This window comes from Bubalus kerabau, chromosome 20, assembly GCF_029407905.1.
Source record: "Bubalus kerabau isolate K-KA32 ecotype Philippines breed swamp buffalo chromosome 20, PCC_UOA_SB_1v2, whole genome shotgun sequence".
In the NCBI taxonomy this organism is placed as follows: Eukaryota; Metazoa; Chordata; class Mammalia; order Artiodactyla; family Bovidae; genus Bubalus; species Bubalus kerabau.
The window spans coordinates 60665553-60681012 of NC_073643.1; the positions used below are offsets into that span (position 1 = coordinate 60665553).

Genomic DNA, 15460 nt, shown 5'->3' on the forward strand with positions numbered 1-15460 from the left:
GGAAGGCATTTTTAAGGTTAACTTAATGTATCATGGCATCCGGTCCCATCACTTTATGCAAATAGATGGGGAAACAATGGAAACAGTGAGAGACTTCCTTTTCTTGGGTTCCGAAATCACTGCAGATGGTGACTGCAGCCATGAAATTAAAAGACGCTTGCTCCTTGGAAGAAAAGCTATGACCACCCTAGGCAGCATATTAAAAACCATAAACATTACCTTGCCAGCAAAGGTCCATCTAGTCAAGGCTATGGTTTTTCCAGTAGTCATGTACAGATGTGAGAGTTGGGCTATAAAGAAGGCTGAGCACTGAAGAATGGATGCTTTTGAACTGTGGTGTTGGAGAAGACTCTTGAGAGTCCCCTGGACTGCAAGGAGATCCAACCAGTCCATCCTAAAGGAAATCAGTCCTGAATATTCTTTGGAAGGACTGATGTTGAAGCTGAAACTCCAATGCTATGGCCACCTGATGCAAAGAACTGACTCACTGGAAAAGACCCTGATGCTGGGCAAGTTTGAGGGCAGGAGGAGAAGGGGATGACAGAGGACAAGATGGTCGGATGGCATCATTGACTTAATGGACATGAGTTTGAGTAAACTCCGGGAGGACAGGGAGGCCTGGCGTGCTGCGGTCCATGGGATTGCAAAGAGTTGGACACAACTGAGCAACTGAACTGAACTGAAAAGCAACAAAATTAACAAGAAGGGTAAAGAAAAATGGCCCAAAGATGAATAGAAGTAGAAAGGTTGCCAAGGCTGTGTGTTTTTAGCTTAAAAAGCTTTAAATGGAATGACATTTTATTAAGGGGAAAGGAAGTAGGTCTGACTTACAGGTGGCTGTTTCAGAGCAGGCAAATAAAGGGATGAATATGGAAAGTGAAAAAGGCGTGTGGAAAGTGGACCCCAGGAAAAGTAGGGTGCATGGTACAAGTTATCTTGAGACATTGAACTGCCTTTGAAATCTTTTATTGCTACTTTGGCTAGTGAAACATAATTTTTAATTACCCCCGTTTTTGTTAAACACAGTCAAGACTAATTTATTTTGAAAATAAGGTTGGCCCATTGAACATGTAGCTTTTCTATATTGACTCTTATTCCTGAGAATAAGTTTAAAACTAAATTTCCCAAAGGCCTCTCAGGGCCAGGAAAGCCATGCCAAAGGTCTGCTGCCAGACTTTGGGGATTTTTCTCTTCTAGAGGTCTCCAAAATACTTTGAGATTTCTATGGACAGTCCTATATTTACCTCATAAGGCTGTTCAGAACCCAAGTGTGTCTAATTTCTGTAGAGACAAGGAAGAGAGAAAAATGTTTTATTTTTACCCACAGGTGTAAATTACCAAATTGTTTTAAACCATAAGTAACTTGAAACTGTGGTGTTGGAGAAGACTCTTGAGAGTCCCTTGGACTGCAAGGAGATCCAACCAGTCCATTCTGAAGGCGATCAGCCCTGGGATTTCTTTGGAAGGAATGATGCTAAAGCTGAAACTCCAGTACTTTGGCCACCTCATGCGAAGAGTTGACTCATTGGAAAAGACTCTGATGCTGGGAGGGATTGGGGGCAGGAGGAGAAGGGGACGACAGAGGATGAGATGGCTGGATGGCATCACTGACTCGATGGACGTGGGTCTCAGTGAACTCCGGGAGTTGGTGATGGACAGGGAGGCCTGGCATGCTGCAGTTCATGGGGTTGCAAAGAGTCGGACACGACTGAGTGACTGAACTGAACTGAACTTGAAGAGAAGAGCTTCTTTATATCTGAAAACAAAGATTAGAAGCCAGTAATATGTCAGACCCTGATGCTGGGAAAGATTGAAGGCGGGAGGACAACTCAATGGACATGAGTTTGAGCAAGCTCTGAGAGCTGGTGATGGACAGGGAAAGCGCGGCGTGCTGCAGTCCACGGGGTCGCAAAGAGTCAGACGTGACTGAACAGCAACAATATGTCCGACAAAAATTCATGAAAATTATAATCATCTCATGTAATTAATCTGTTCTGTTGCCCTTGCCTGGCGATTGAAGATGATAGTGACATTGATGGTTTTAAGAAATTTGTGAAGTTTCTGTTATTGAATGATTTGTCCAGTTAGGGCCTTGAGCCCTGGAGCTTGTAGAAAGTACACTCCAAGCGGAAGACACATTTTTAACCTTTTTCTTTTTTCATTGTAAGGGCATTAACCCTGCAACTGAGGAAGGCTTGATCCCATTAAAATAAAAAGGGATAAAGCCTTTGCTGGGTCCCTGGTTTGTCAGGATTTCCCATAGCCCTGACTGTTTGGTTTACAGTCAATGTTTATTCATTTTAAATTAGCTGGTTTAGGAGTAGACTGTTGTGTTTTAAGGACATCAGGATAGCAACAGTCTGACAATATGGGGTTAATTTTCTTAAAAAGCAGAATGGGCTTTACCTACATGTATCATAATCTTCATAGATCATTGTGAAATAGTAGTTATTTTACCAAAGTAACAAAAGGTTTTAAAGGTAAATACAAATCACTTAAAGGCAAAGAAATTCACAGTCTGTTATCAAAAGCTGCATTCCGAGAAAACTTTATTCTCTTAATAGAGAAAGTTCCAGTCTGGTACAGGCTCATATTCATCGTGAAATAATCGCTGTTCACTTAGTCAAAGTAGCAACAAAAGATTTCAAAGGCAGTTCAGTGTCTCAAGATAACTCGTACCACGTACCCTACTTTTCTTGGGGTCCACCTTCCACACACCTTTTTCACTTTCCATATTCATCAGTTTATTTGCCTGTTCTGAAACAGCCACCTGTAGGGAAAGATTGAAGGCGGAAGGAGAAGGGGACAACAGAGGATGGGATGGTCGGATGGCATTACCGACTCAATGGACATGAGTTTGAGCAAGCTCCGGGAGTTGGTGATGGACAGGGAGGCCTGGTGTGCTGCAGTCCATGGGGTTGCAAAGAGTCAGACACGACTGAGCGACTGAACTGAAGTCACACTTACTTCCTTTTCTCTTAATAAAATGTCATTCCATTTCTTAAAGCCTTTTAAGTTAAAAAGATACATTCTGCTTTCCGTAAGTAACCATGAATCATTGGCAAACATAAATCACCCAAAGCTCTTAACTCATTTGCATTTTCTTTCCTGAGACTCTTCTTCACATCAAGTGACTTTCCTTGTTGAAAATTTATAACAGATATAATAAGATCTTATTTAGTTTATATTTAACCAAGGCACACTAAAAGTATTACACCTAATGTTGATAAGTAAGATACGTCTGAATTATTTAGATAAACAGTAATAGCAAGTATTAGTTTGAGTATTTCCCAGTTCACGTGAACCTGAACTTCATTTAGAATTGTTTGATTTGTAAGCACTTTCTTTTCCTTAGATCAGTTAAATTTGAGCTCATTTACAAGTTAACCTCAGCAATATTGCCCAAAGACACACTAATCCAGACAGAGATCTCGTCTCTTTGCCCCCACCCCACCTTTTTTCTTAACTTGAAGTTCTACTGGTTTGCCCAAGGCTGAAGTCTTAGGCAAAGTGTGCTGTATATCTCGAGGATTGAGAAGAGTTAACTTCAGGCCTGTTTCTGTTTTCTCAGGTCAGAGCTTAAAGTATTTCAACATGCTGGCTTTTTTCTAATCGCATATGCAGAAAGAACCGGTTTTGCGATTTCAGCAAGATTTCTCCTGAGTCTAAAGACATCACAGCCATACTGTCTTTTTTCCCTCTCTGATCATGGTGTCATAGCTAAAATTTAAAGCGCGTGATCTAGAGAATGCTCACCTTGGCCCTGATAGCAGCGGCAGACTGACTGATAAGATGTTATCCCAGCACAGACTGTCGCTCTCGGGAGGTGCGGGTCTTAGCTTGATCCAAAGGTTCTGAAGGACTGAGGGAACTTGAAGGAGTTGGGAAGCATTGATTCCCCCACCACCGCCCCACCACACTGATAGAAGTTAGAAGAGGATTCTTTAAAATATGCGATGCTTGGGGCTGGTGCACTGGGATGACCCAGAGGGATGGAATGGGGAGGGAGGAGGGAGGAGGGTTCAGGATGGGGAACACATGTATACCTGTGGCGGATTCATTTTGATATTTGGCAAAACTAATACAGTTATGTAAAGTTTAAAAATAAAATAAAATTAAAAAAAAAAAAAAGAAGTTAGAAGAGGATTCTTTAAAATATGCGAGTTTCTTTTAGAAGATCTGGTGGAGGGGATATAGAGGGGCGGGGTTGAGGGGGTAACGTCGCAACGGAAAGACGTCGGCGCCGTGAGTCCTTGAGACCCGCACTCTGAGTGAGGGCTGTGAGGTTGTGAGTGGCGGGGCCTCCGAGTCGTTTCCTTGTTTCCGACAGTAGAGGTCAAGTTGGAGGACTGTGGCATCCTTTACTGTGCCAGCAAGAGGCTGTTTTTCTTGGTCCCTCAATTTGTACCGGGGCCAGGCTTCAATGCAAAATAAAGGGAGCCTTTTCTTTTCCAGGTTTGCAGGTCCAGAGTTTTTCTAGTTCTTGAGAATATAGCCGAGGGGATGAGTCTGAGGGAGGTTCCCGAGCTATTCGTAGCCTATATGCCAGAGAATGGGGGTACTGAGTCACCAGCCACAGACAGGCATTGCTCTCGTCCCCGTGAGCCCTCTGTGTGACTGAGACACCATGTGACTAGCGGCACACATGGCCGGGTGTCCCGACAGTCACGTCTGACAGCGAGAGGTGACCCTCGAGCACGCGGCTGAGACACGAACCGGACGACCAGGCACCGTGCGACTCGGCCAGGAGAGACGGGAAAGCAGCTCCCAGGGCCAGTTGCGTGACTCGCGGTTTGGTGACTGCCTGAGACGTGGAAGGCCCTCTTTCGGATGCCTCAGAGGCAGCTCCTAGCCTCCAGGAAATGCATCCAGACCGAGGGGGAACAGTGAATGCTGCAGAGGAAGCAGGCTGAGGAACCCGCCTGCAGCCCTGCTGGTAAGGCGGCAGCCGTGAGGAGTGGGCTCGGTGTTCTGTGTGACCAATGTGTGCCTGGCCGTGCCGTCTTGCTGGGGGCCTGTGGTCTGAGAGCCTGGTCTGTTCGTGAGCCCCTTATCCGGTCATTCGAGTCTTCTAGCAACAGGCATCCTAACGGCTTCTAAGCACTGGACTCATGCCCGCATGCTCAGTTGGTAAAGAATCCACCTGCAGCGGGGGAGACCTGGGTCCAGTCCCTGGGTCGGGAAGATCCCCTGTGAGGGGGATCTAAGTGTTCCACATGCACTTAGGAGGGCATGGTCACCCACTCCAGTGTTCTTGCCTGGAGACTCCCACGGACAGAGGAGCCTGGCGGGCTGCAGCCCGTGGGGTCACGCAGCACGCAGCACGGTCCTCACCCTCATTAAGTCCGGAAGAGGAGAGCAGAGCCTCCCTCCTTTGGGTGGCAGCTGCTGGGGCCCAGCAGAGTAACCCTGGCCCGAGTTTCTCAGCTGGTTCCACAGCCACTCGCCTGTTAGCAGAGGATTTGAGGAAAAAGAAATGAAGCAAAGGAGAGTCGGAGGGAGAACCCCCAGGAGACAAATGGGCCCCAACTGTTGTGGTCTGTGCACAAGCTGGAAAAGCATTTCCAGACACGTGGCACAATGAGAGGAGAGGAGAGTTTATTAGCGTGGGAGATGCCATTAGAACAGTGGGCTGGCTCAAGGGAGAGCCGATGCATTTCCTGGGTTAGTAGCCAGTTTTTATCGTCTCAGGACAAAGAAGATTCCTGCTGGAAGGGTGGCATTCGGTGACTGGTTTGCATAGGTGTCCTTACCTACTGTGGGGTCAGGGAACTGGCCAGTAAGGGTTGGGGGCTCGTGGCAACGGTTGCTCTGGGGCTCAGTCAGTTCCGGAGACGGTCCCGGTTCTGGGTTACGGAAGCCTTGCCACAAGCCCCACACATCTGACCGTGGTATGGGGCTCCAGAAGATGTACTGAGGCTCGATCTGGGATTCAAGATGGGCTCCATCCTGGCCGGTGTTCCAGGCGCTTAGAAGAACATGTGTTCCGCTGCTGTGGGGAGGACATTCCCTCCAAAGTTCCTTCCATTTTATTGACATTAAATATCAATTAAGTCTGTCTGGTCTGTTGTGTCGTTTGCAGTTTGTGTTTCCTTATTCGTGTTCTGTCTGGGCGATCCGTTCATTGGTGGAAGTGGGGTGCGAAGGTCCCTCACTGGGGCCTTCCCTGGTGGTCCAGTGCTTAGGAGTCCGCCTTCCAGTGCAGGGGACGCGGGTTCCATCCCATGTGCCACGGGGCAGCTACGTGCACCGCAGCTACTGAGCCTCTGTGCTGCAGCTGAGGCCAGTCAGTGCTAAGATATTCGTAGATACCTGCAGTCCCCCAGCAACAGCGCCCTGCTGCTGATTTGCCCTTTGGTGGCTGGTAGCGTGTGCCTTATGCATTGAGGTGCCCCTGTGTTGGGTGTAGAAACATTTGCGATGTTACGTCTTGTTGGGTTGAGCCCTTGGTCATTATGTGCCGCCCTCCTGTCTGCTGCCGCGCCTTTTGAACGTCTGTTTATCTGGCATGAGTGGTGCTGCTGCAGCTCCCTTTTGATCTATTTGCTGGAACGCCTTCCTCCAGCCCCTTACTTCCAAAGTCTGCGTGTGTCCCTAGGTGTGAGGTGAGTCTCTTGTAGACAGCATGTATTGGGTCTTGTTTGTTAATCCGTTCAGCCCGTCTGTGTCCTTTGGTTACAGCATTTAATTCATTTACATTCAATATAATCATCCATCTATATGTTCTTATTACCATTTTCTTACTTGTTTTGGATTTGTTTTTGTGGGTCTTTTTCTTGTTTCCTGCCTAGAGAAGTTCCTTTAGCATTTCTCATAAGGCTGGTTTGGTGGTGCTGAATTCTCCTGCTGCTGCTGCTAAGACGCTTCAGTCGTGTCCGACTCTGTGCGACCCCATAGACGGCAGCCCACCAGGCTCCACCGTCCCTGGGATTCTCCAGGCAATAACACTGGAGTGGCTTGCCATTTCCTGCTCCAGTGCATGAAAGTGAAAAGTGAAAGTGAAGTCTCTCAGTCATGTCTGACTCTTCGCGACCCCATGGACTGCAGCCTACCAGGCTCCTCCATCCATGGGATTGGGCAAGAGTACTGGAGTGGGGTCCATTGCCTTCTCCGGCTGAATTCTCCTAGCTTTTGCTTATCTGTAAAGCTTTCGATTTGTCTGTCAAATCTGAATGAGAGCCTTGCTGGGAACCATCATCTTGGTTGTAGGTTTTTTCCTTTTGCCACTTTTCCTGCCACTCCCTTCTCTCTTTTTCCCTGCTGCTCCCTTCTGGCCTGGCTCCCAGCCTGCCTGTTCATTCTTCTGCCTCAGTTGTCCTGTTTGTTTATTCCTTGTGGTGTCTTTTTCTTTTCAGTGTTTGTTTTGTTCATCAGTGTTTATTTGTCCTTTAGATTTTCTAGGTCCTTAAACATTTCTTGTATTTTCTCAATCCATGCCTCCATTCTTTTTCTGAGTTTTTGGATCATCTTTACTAGCATTACTCTGAATTCTTTTTAGGTGGATGGCAGAAAAGTTTAGGTCTTATAAATTTTAGTTTGCTGCACTTTTATTCAGGGAATCATTGTGCACATTGGAAGTCCTTTGAAGTGCAGTTCTTGCTAGGCTGGTGAGGTACAATCAAACAGAAGTGACCTTGGTTACACAGTTTCCAGTTTTGAAGTTTCTGTTGCTGGTGTTGTAATATACAGTATTAACATAGGTAAAATACAATTATTCTGTTTACTTCTGTTTGTATAAATGTAAGTTATATGTTGTTTAATCAAAATATTTCCTCTTGGCAGTGGACTCTCGAAAAATTGACCAGGAGGGGAAAATCCCAGATGAAACTTTAGAGAAACTGAAGTCCCTGGGGCTTTTTGGAATGCAAGTCCCAGAAGAATATGGTGAGTAAAGGGAACCACCACCCAACTGGTTCAGCTTTCAACAAAGCCTCTGTATTTGTCCATGAAACAGTTCTGTTCTGGAAAGGTGGCCTTTGAAAACGCATTAAGTCCAAGGTCGGGCTGCAAAAATGCTGAAATTAATCAAACTGCCCTTTGTGGGCTAAATTTGGGGGGCTGGCTGGTGAGCGTGCGGCCTGGTGAAGAGGCTCTTTGGCAGGAAAAGCCAGTGAGTTCTGTGCTCCCGCCGTGGGGGGGCGGGGAAGGACCTGCAAGGTGTCTGCTCTCTGCGCTCCACGGGGGAGGAGGCTGGGTCTCACCCCAGGCAGGCTGATGGCAGCGGGCTTTCTGGCGGAGGGGCGGCCCCAGGCCATCAGTGCTCTGCGTCTGAACGCTTCAGAGGGACAGAACATAGTCCCATGTGGGCACCGGGCCAGACACAGCCTGGTGTGCACTCTTGGGATCCTTTCCTACGAGCATGGCCCCCCGCCCCCAGCCTGCCCTCCCCAGAGCCCTCCCCCGACCTGGCTGGGGCAGCCTCCAGCTTCGTCAGCTTGGGGTCAGGGGTTTGGGTTGGAGAGCTGCTGGTGCTGAGAGCCGGGCACGCCTGTGGCTGTGAGCCCGGTGTCCACGCCGGGGGGTCAGTTTGCACAGCAAGGCCCAGTCGCTGGTTTAGCTCCAGGGCAAAACTGCAGTCCGTTCCCCCCACCCACCCCCCACCTCGCAGCCCAGGGTGGGGACTCTCGTGCCGCCGGGACCCAGGCTGGAGCGGCTGCAGTCTGAGGCAGAGCCTGAGATTCTAGGGCAGAGTGCTGTGACGCCGCATCTGGAGGCGTGTTTCCTCGGGGGATCTCTGTCTGTGTGTGTCTGTCGCCATGTTGTAAGCTGTTAGAGGATATCTCCTACTTGTCTCCCGTTGAGTGCCTCTTCCCACATTTCCAAATGACAGTAATAAGAGAAGGTACTGTCTGTGGAGGAAACACGGTGTCATCTCTGCAGCTGCTTCACTGCTGGCGGGATGCGGCGTGGGCCTCGGGCACACCTGCAGCGTGCGGGGCAAGGCCCTGTGCTCTCCCCAGGCCTCCAGGCCCGGCGGGGTCCCAGGCCCCGGGGAAGTGTGTGCTGAAGGCGGCAGCCGCGTCCAGTATTAGAACAGAGCGGGAGGCTGAGCTCGAGCGCAGCAGTTGGCCTGTTGTCCGCTGCGGAAAGGAAGTGTGTGGAGGAGAGCTGCCAGACGCAGCCGGCTTGGTGACGGCGTCTGCTTCCGCCTGGGTCTTAAAGAAAGCACTTCCTGATTCAGGAGAAGTCGTTCTTTCCTCCACACAAGTTTGTGTGAAACTTGAATACGTCTTTTTGTGTCTCTGTGTTTTCTGCCAGCACACGTGTGTGTGTGTGTGTGTGACTGCACAGCCCCATCCCTAACTCTGCTTTATGAGTTCCTCTTGACTGTGAAAATGCTCTTTCATGAGATCATAAAATGGTCACGTTTGGAACTATTTCATTTTCTTTCTTTTTTTTTTTTTAAACTCTTCCTTGGGAAATCAAGGCAACTACAACCTTATGTTCACGCCCAAATAGTTTTCAGAAACGTCCCCGGTCTGAAGCATTCTGAAGTCTGGTTGGAAATCTCTGCGCCCAGTTCTCCTCCCTGACCTTCAGCTCCCCGTGGTCTCACCCGCCTGTCGCCTATCCCCACTCTTTGTCCCCCCGCCCATGATTTCACTGATGCTTTCTTGAAGAAGGCTTCCCTCAGTGCTCAGCTGGCAGAGAATCCACCTGCAATGCGAGAGACCTGGGTTCGATTCTTCGGTCGGGAAGATCCGCTGGAGAAGGGATAGGCTATCCGCTCCAGTATTCTTGGGCTTCTCTTGTGGCTCAGCTGGTAAAGAATCTGCCCACAGTGTGGGAGACCTGGAAGACCCCCTGGAGAAGAGAAAGGCCACCCACTCCAGTACTCTGGCCTGGGGAATTCCATGGACTGTATATAGTTCATGGCGTTGCAAAGAGTTGGACACAGCTGAGCGGCTTTCACTTTCTTGAAGAAAAGTGTCACCATTTTTTCTTAAGCAAAACGGACATCGGCGTATGAAACAAGTGGGGACACAGTGTCTTGACTGACAGGTGGGGTGGGGGCTGCGGCAGGCTGCTGGCCTCCCTGGCCCCTGAGCTGGGGGACACTGTGTTAAAGTCCGCATCTGCATGCGCTTGTTACAGAGCTAGAAAAGGCCTGAAGGGAGGTGGACGGAAGTGCGCTGAGCGCTAAGCTAATGCGCGATGTGTTTTCTTTGTGGCTGTCTGTGTTGTCTTCCCTATAAAACGGTGAGCGGGCCGTACTCCACGGAGCCTTTTCTGGGAGGATCTGGGGCTGGATCGTGAGCGGGGCTGTTCTGTTCCCGCCCCAGGTGGCCTGGGCCTCTCCAACACCATGTACGCGCGGCTGGCGGAGGTCATCGGCCTGGACGCCTCCATCGCTGTCACTCTGGCGGCTCACCAGGCCATCGGCCTCAAGGTCAGGTGTGGGTTAGTGGGGCGCATGGGGGGACCGGGCAGCTGGCTCCTCTGGAAACCGCCGCCTCCCCATGGCCCTGCCCCATCCCTCCAGGCCCCGGTCAGAGGCCGCCGCCTGCGTGGAGCCTGCCCGCACCGGGGGCGGGGAGCGATCCCTCCCGCGCTTGGCTTGCTCCCTCGGGGCCTGCGCGTGTCCGCCCTGCTGCTGGTGCCCACCCTGCACTGGACGTGGAGCATCTCAGGGCAGGCCCCCCGGCCCACAGCTCAGTCCTTGGGTGGTTTTGCTTGGCACAGGAACCGAGGGGGCGGAGCGCCCCCAGGCTCGGCCGTGGCTCCAGCCACCCAGCTGGGCAGTGGAGAAGCTGCCAGGGAGCCCGAGTCCCGACCCGAAGCTGTGGCAGGCCACCCGGCCTGTCCCCATGTGGGGGCTCCCTGACCCCCCAGCAGCTCCCCATTTATTTTCTGGGGCTGCCAGCTCCGGGCGGCCCCCTTGCGTGAAGGAAGCATGCTCTGTGAGCCCGTGGCGCCCGCTCCTCTCACTGCCGCTGAACGAGCCGTGTGTGTTGCAGGGCATCATCTTGGCCGGCAGCAAGGAGCAGAAGGCCAGGTACCTGCCCAGGCTGGCGTCCGGGGGGCACGTGGCCGCCTTCTGTCTGACGGAGCCAGCCAGGTCAGCCCCACGCCCCTCGCAGCCTCTCTGCCTGTCCGCTTCCTGCTCTCGTCTTCACCTCCCTTCTCCTCCCTGGTGACCCTTACAGACAAGAACAGGCCCGTCAGCTCCTGTTCTGTAACTGTTTTATGCTTTGCAACCCTCCTTATCGGCTTTCCTGGAGGCTCAGTGCTAACTAAAGAACTCACTTGCCAATGCGGGAGCCCCAAGTTCGATCCCTAGGTCGGGAAGATCACCTGGAGAAGGAAATGGCAACCCACTCCAGTGTTCTTGCCTGGAAAATCCCATGGACAGAGGAGCTTGGGGGCTATAGTCCGCAGGGTCCCAACAGAGTCGGACACGACCTGGTGACTAAACCACCACCCTCCTTATATAAACAAGCGTCAGGCGTCACGGCCACAGCGGCTTTCAGACCGTGCGGGGTGGGTGCTGTCATCCGCACCGTCCAGGCTGTGGACTGAGGTTCAGCAGCGTGGAGCCGTCAGCCCAGAGTCTCAGCTGCCGTGGGCTCAGGGCTTCCGACGGCAGGTCGATCTCAGAGCTTGGCACGTGTGAACCCGCCTCTCTCTGTTTAGGCCTCCCAAATGTCCTCACGGACACAGTTTCACCTGAGGTCATAAAGTGGGATTGGCCAAACCCACCTTGCCACCTGTTTTTGTAAATGAATTTTATTGGAACGTACCTGCTGTGTACACATTGTCTGAGCCTGTGAAGCTGAATGCATTTATTACCGGACCCTTTAAGAGCTTGTCAGCTCCTCTGTTCCGCTCTGAAACTTCCTGTGGGGGCCCTGAGGACGCTTGTCTGTTCCCAACCACCTGTGTCTGTCCCCGCAGTGGGAGCGATGCCGCCTCCATCCGGACCAGGGCCACGCTAAGTGCAGATAAGAGTCACTATGTCCTCAACGGCTCCAAGGTACGGCTTTGTGGCCTCCGTGGCCCAGACCTTCAGCGCACTCACTGGCCACCATGCTCCAGGGGTCGTCGGGGTGGACACATCACCCCTTGACCATCTTCCTTTGTTGGCAGAAGAAGTGGGCTCAGAGAGGTTCCCTGACCCACCCCATCCTGTCCGCCTTGTGGCAGGATAGGTACCAAGGCATCCCAGCCTCAGAGTCTGTGGGCTTCTGGAGCGCCACCCACCTCGTTGAGCTGCACTCGTGTGTCTGTCTGTTTTTTCTATTACACGGAACTTGAAGCACACACGTGTACTGCTGGGAGCGTCCATAGCCGCCTCCTACCTTCATCGCCACCTCCGTTGTGCTGCAGCTCTGGGCAGTGGCCGGGGCAGGCTCAGTGCGACTCTGCAGGGCAGTCATAGCACCACTGGACACGGAACGCATGATGATGACTTCTGGGCTTCCCCAGTGGCTCAGCGGTGAAGAGTCTGCCTACACTGCAGGGGCCACAGGAGACTCGCGTTCGGTCCCTGGTGGGGAGGATCCCCAGGAGGAGGGCGAGGCACTCCACCCCAGTGTTGTCGCCTGGAGAATGCCCCGGACAGAGGAGCCTGGCGGGCTGCACTCCATGGGGTCACAAAGAGCCAGACAGGACTGAGGCAGCTGAGCGCGATGACTGCTTACCATCTCCTTAGCACCTGTATTTTTCTGATTGTCTCATACCTGTTCCGTGGGTTTTTTTTTCCCCAAACAAGTTGCTTGAATCAAAATCCAAGTTAAGTTCTATGCAGAGCCGTTTGTCGAGGAGCCTCTCCCCTTCCCCACCCTCTCCTTCTACTTCCCTCCCACCCCAAGGTGTCCTGTGCTAGAGCCAGAACTGCCACACACACACCCCCAGACACACTCACACACACACCACACACCGCACACACCCACACAGAAACCCGGACACACACGGCCCTCCAGGGAAAGCCTCGCTCTGCTGTCCTGAGCTGTGGTGGGCAGCCGACGCCGACAGGCGGCTGGAGTCCTCCGCTTTCTCCCCTCAGGTCTGAATCACCAATGGAGGCTTGGCCGACGCCGACAGGTGGCTGGAGTCCTCCGCTTTCTCCCCTCAGGTCTGGATCACCAATGGAGGACTGGCCGACGTCTTTACTGTGTTTGCAAAAACGGAAGTCGTTGATTCCGACGGCTCAGTGAAGGACAAGATCACAGCATTCATAGTAGAAAGAGACTTCGGTGGCATCACCAACGGGAAACCCGAGGATAAGATGGGCATCCGAGGCTCCAACAGTGAGTGGTGCTGTGCGCGTGTGCGACAGATGAAGTGTGTGGCCCACGCATGTGTGTGCGTGTGAGGGAATGTGTGAGATACTAAAATGTGTGTGCACGCATGCGTGTGTATGTGAGAGATGAGGGCGGCGACGACTCCCAGGTGAGGTTCCCGCTGCCTGGTGGGACGCCCAGCCTTGGGGGCAGCCGGGCCGGAGGGGTCCTGTCACGGGGCTCAGTACCTCAGGCCCCCATCTTCCCCCGGGGCCCCCTCCTCCTTCGCTCCCTCCTCCACGCCCAGGCCCACCTGCAGCCCAGTGCGTGCTCGGTCCACTTGAGGCCAGCGTCCTGGACATGGCCCTCGGCCTGGCCAGAGCGGCCACATGGTCCTCACGGGTCCCTCAGAGGCCGAGGGGCTCAGCCTCTCAGCGGCCTCGGCTCAGACCACGGGGGCTCTGAGCAAGCGGCGAGCTGCGTGGCCTGCGTGCAGGCCGGGGCCCAAGCACCGGGACCCCGGCTGAGCTCCTGGCCATCGTGTTCCAGCCTGCGAGGTCCACTTTGAGAACACCAGGGTGCCCGTGGAGAACGTCCTCGGAGAAGTCGGAGGTGGCTTTAAGGTGCGTTGCCCACTGCCCGGGCCCGCGGAGCGGGGAGAACCGGGCTCCGGATGTCCCCCGCCTGGCTGGAGGCCTCGTCTGCCTGGGGCGGGCCAGGTTCCTGCCTGCAGTTCTGGGAGGGCAGCCTGTGGAGCGCAGGGTGCACAGCGCGGGGTCCCGAGTGCCCGCCCTGATTCTTTTTTTCTTGGAGTTAGAGTGTGTTGTGTTTTCGTTGACAGGTAATTCATGTGGCAGAATTTGCCGTCTCCTGCACGCTCGCTGTGGTGGTTTTCAGGACAGTCGCTGGGCTCAGCGCCCCACTCTGTGTCTGACTTCAGGACGTTGCCGTCACCCCAGAAAGCAGCGCCACGCCTTGCCCTCCCCCCGCCAGCCCCGGCCGTCACTGCTTAGTGTCTGCTTCTGTGGACCTGCCTGCTGGGCTGTCTCCTTGCGATGCAATGTGCATAGGGCTTCTCTCACGCTCTGTAGCCGAGTCACAGAGGTGTCGGGTGAACGGGCCACATCGTGCTCCCCTGTCATCAGCTGAGGGTTGGTTCGTTTCCAGGCCATTTGAGTCGTGCTGCCGTGAACGCTCGCGCGCATGTTCGTGTGGGAGCACTGCTTGCCGTCCCGCTGGGGGCACGGCTGGAGGAGCACAGGGCCGCAGGCTGATGGCGCACCGAGTGCTGAGGGCCCACCAGGCTCCCCCACGGTGGCTGCCGTTTCACGTCCCCGCCAGCAGCGCGTGGGCCTGAGGGGCCCAGGTTTCCACAGCTCGCCAGCTTGTGTGCTCGTCCTGCTTTAAGTGTTCACTCTGGCCTGGGGTGCAGTGTCTTCACCCTGGGGGAAGCTGCCCCCACCTGGCCTGGGCATAGGGGTCAGGACTTCCCTGGCCTTACGGACGTTAAGAGGCTCACCTGAGGGCGCCAGCCAGGCCCCGGCCCCCGCCTGCCGGGGAGTGGAGCCAGGTGCGGGAAGGGCGGGTGCGGGGCGTCCTGTGTGGCTGTCACAAGGAGAGGGGCCAGGCTCCCTGAAGGCTGTCCCTGGAGACGCTGTCCACTGTTGACATTCCTGAGCTCACAGCGCTGAAATACTTGTGTGCATGTAAGAGAGGATGGCGGCATCTCTCACTCACCAGCAGGCCCTTGCAGGCTTCACTCGCTAGGGAGCTTGGCTTCCCGAGGTTGCGAGCTGCAGTGTTGCCCCGCGTGCTGAGGTCAGTCGCCCTCCCGGGCCCCGGGGTCGAGTGGCTCGCGGTTTCTCGCCCTCCCTACTTGACGCCACCCTGTGTGGCCTGTGTCCTTGCACACGTCTTGCACACTTGTCCCATCATCTCCTGAGTTCGATGCCGAGTCCCCGGGTCGGAGCCTGAACATTTTAAGTTCTTGGGCTGTGTTGCCGCATTGCCTGCTGGACAGTTGAGCTGTACATGAGGTCTCTGTCCAGTCCTTCTCAGCGCAGCATTTAAAGAATTTCTTTCCCACTGTGTTAGGTGAAAAGTGATGGTTTTAACATGCAAAAGGAAATAGATTTCTAAAGCCCTGCTTTGTGATGAGTGGGGTTGTCCACCCGTCAGCCTCAACACTGAAAAGCACGAGATGCTGGGGGTGATACCAGAGATGGAGGGTGGGATGA

The 15460-nt window shown here is 53.3% G+C and overlaps 1 protein-coding gene across 2 annotated transcripts in view; it reads left to right on the plus strand.

Moving 5' to 3' along the window:
* Positions 1 to 15460, plus strand: part of ACAD9 (acyl-CoA dehydrogenase family member 9) — a 48723-nt gene that overhangs the window by 25954 nt on the left and 7309 nt on the right. For both annotated transcript variants that reach the window (XM_055557488.1, XM_055557490.1), the window contains 6 exons: positions 7783 to 7884; positions 10284 to 10390; positions 10959 to 11059; positions 11896 to 11974; positions 13076 to 13250; positions 13773 to 13846. In XM_055557488.1, coding sequence (XP_055413463.1) covers positions 7783 to 7884; positions 10284 to 10390; positions 10959 to 11059; positions 11896 to 11974; positions 13076 to 13250; positions 13773 to 13846 — 638 coding nt within the window. The remainder of the gene's footprint in view (positions 1 to 7782; positions 7885 to 10283; positions 10391 to 10958; positions 11060 to 11895; positions 11975 to 13075; positions 13251 to 13772; positions 13847 to 15460) is intronic.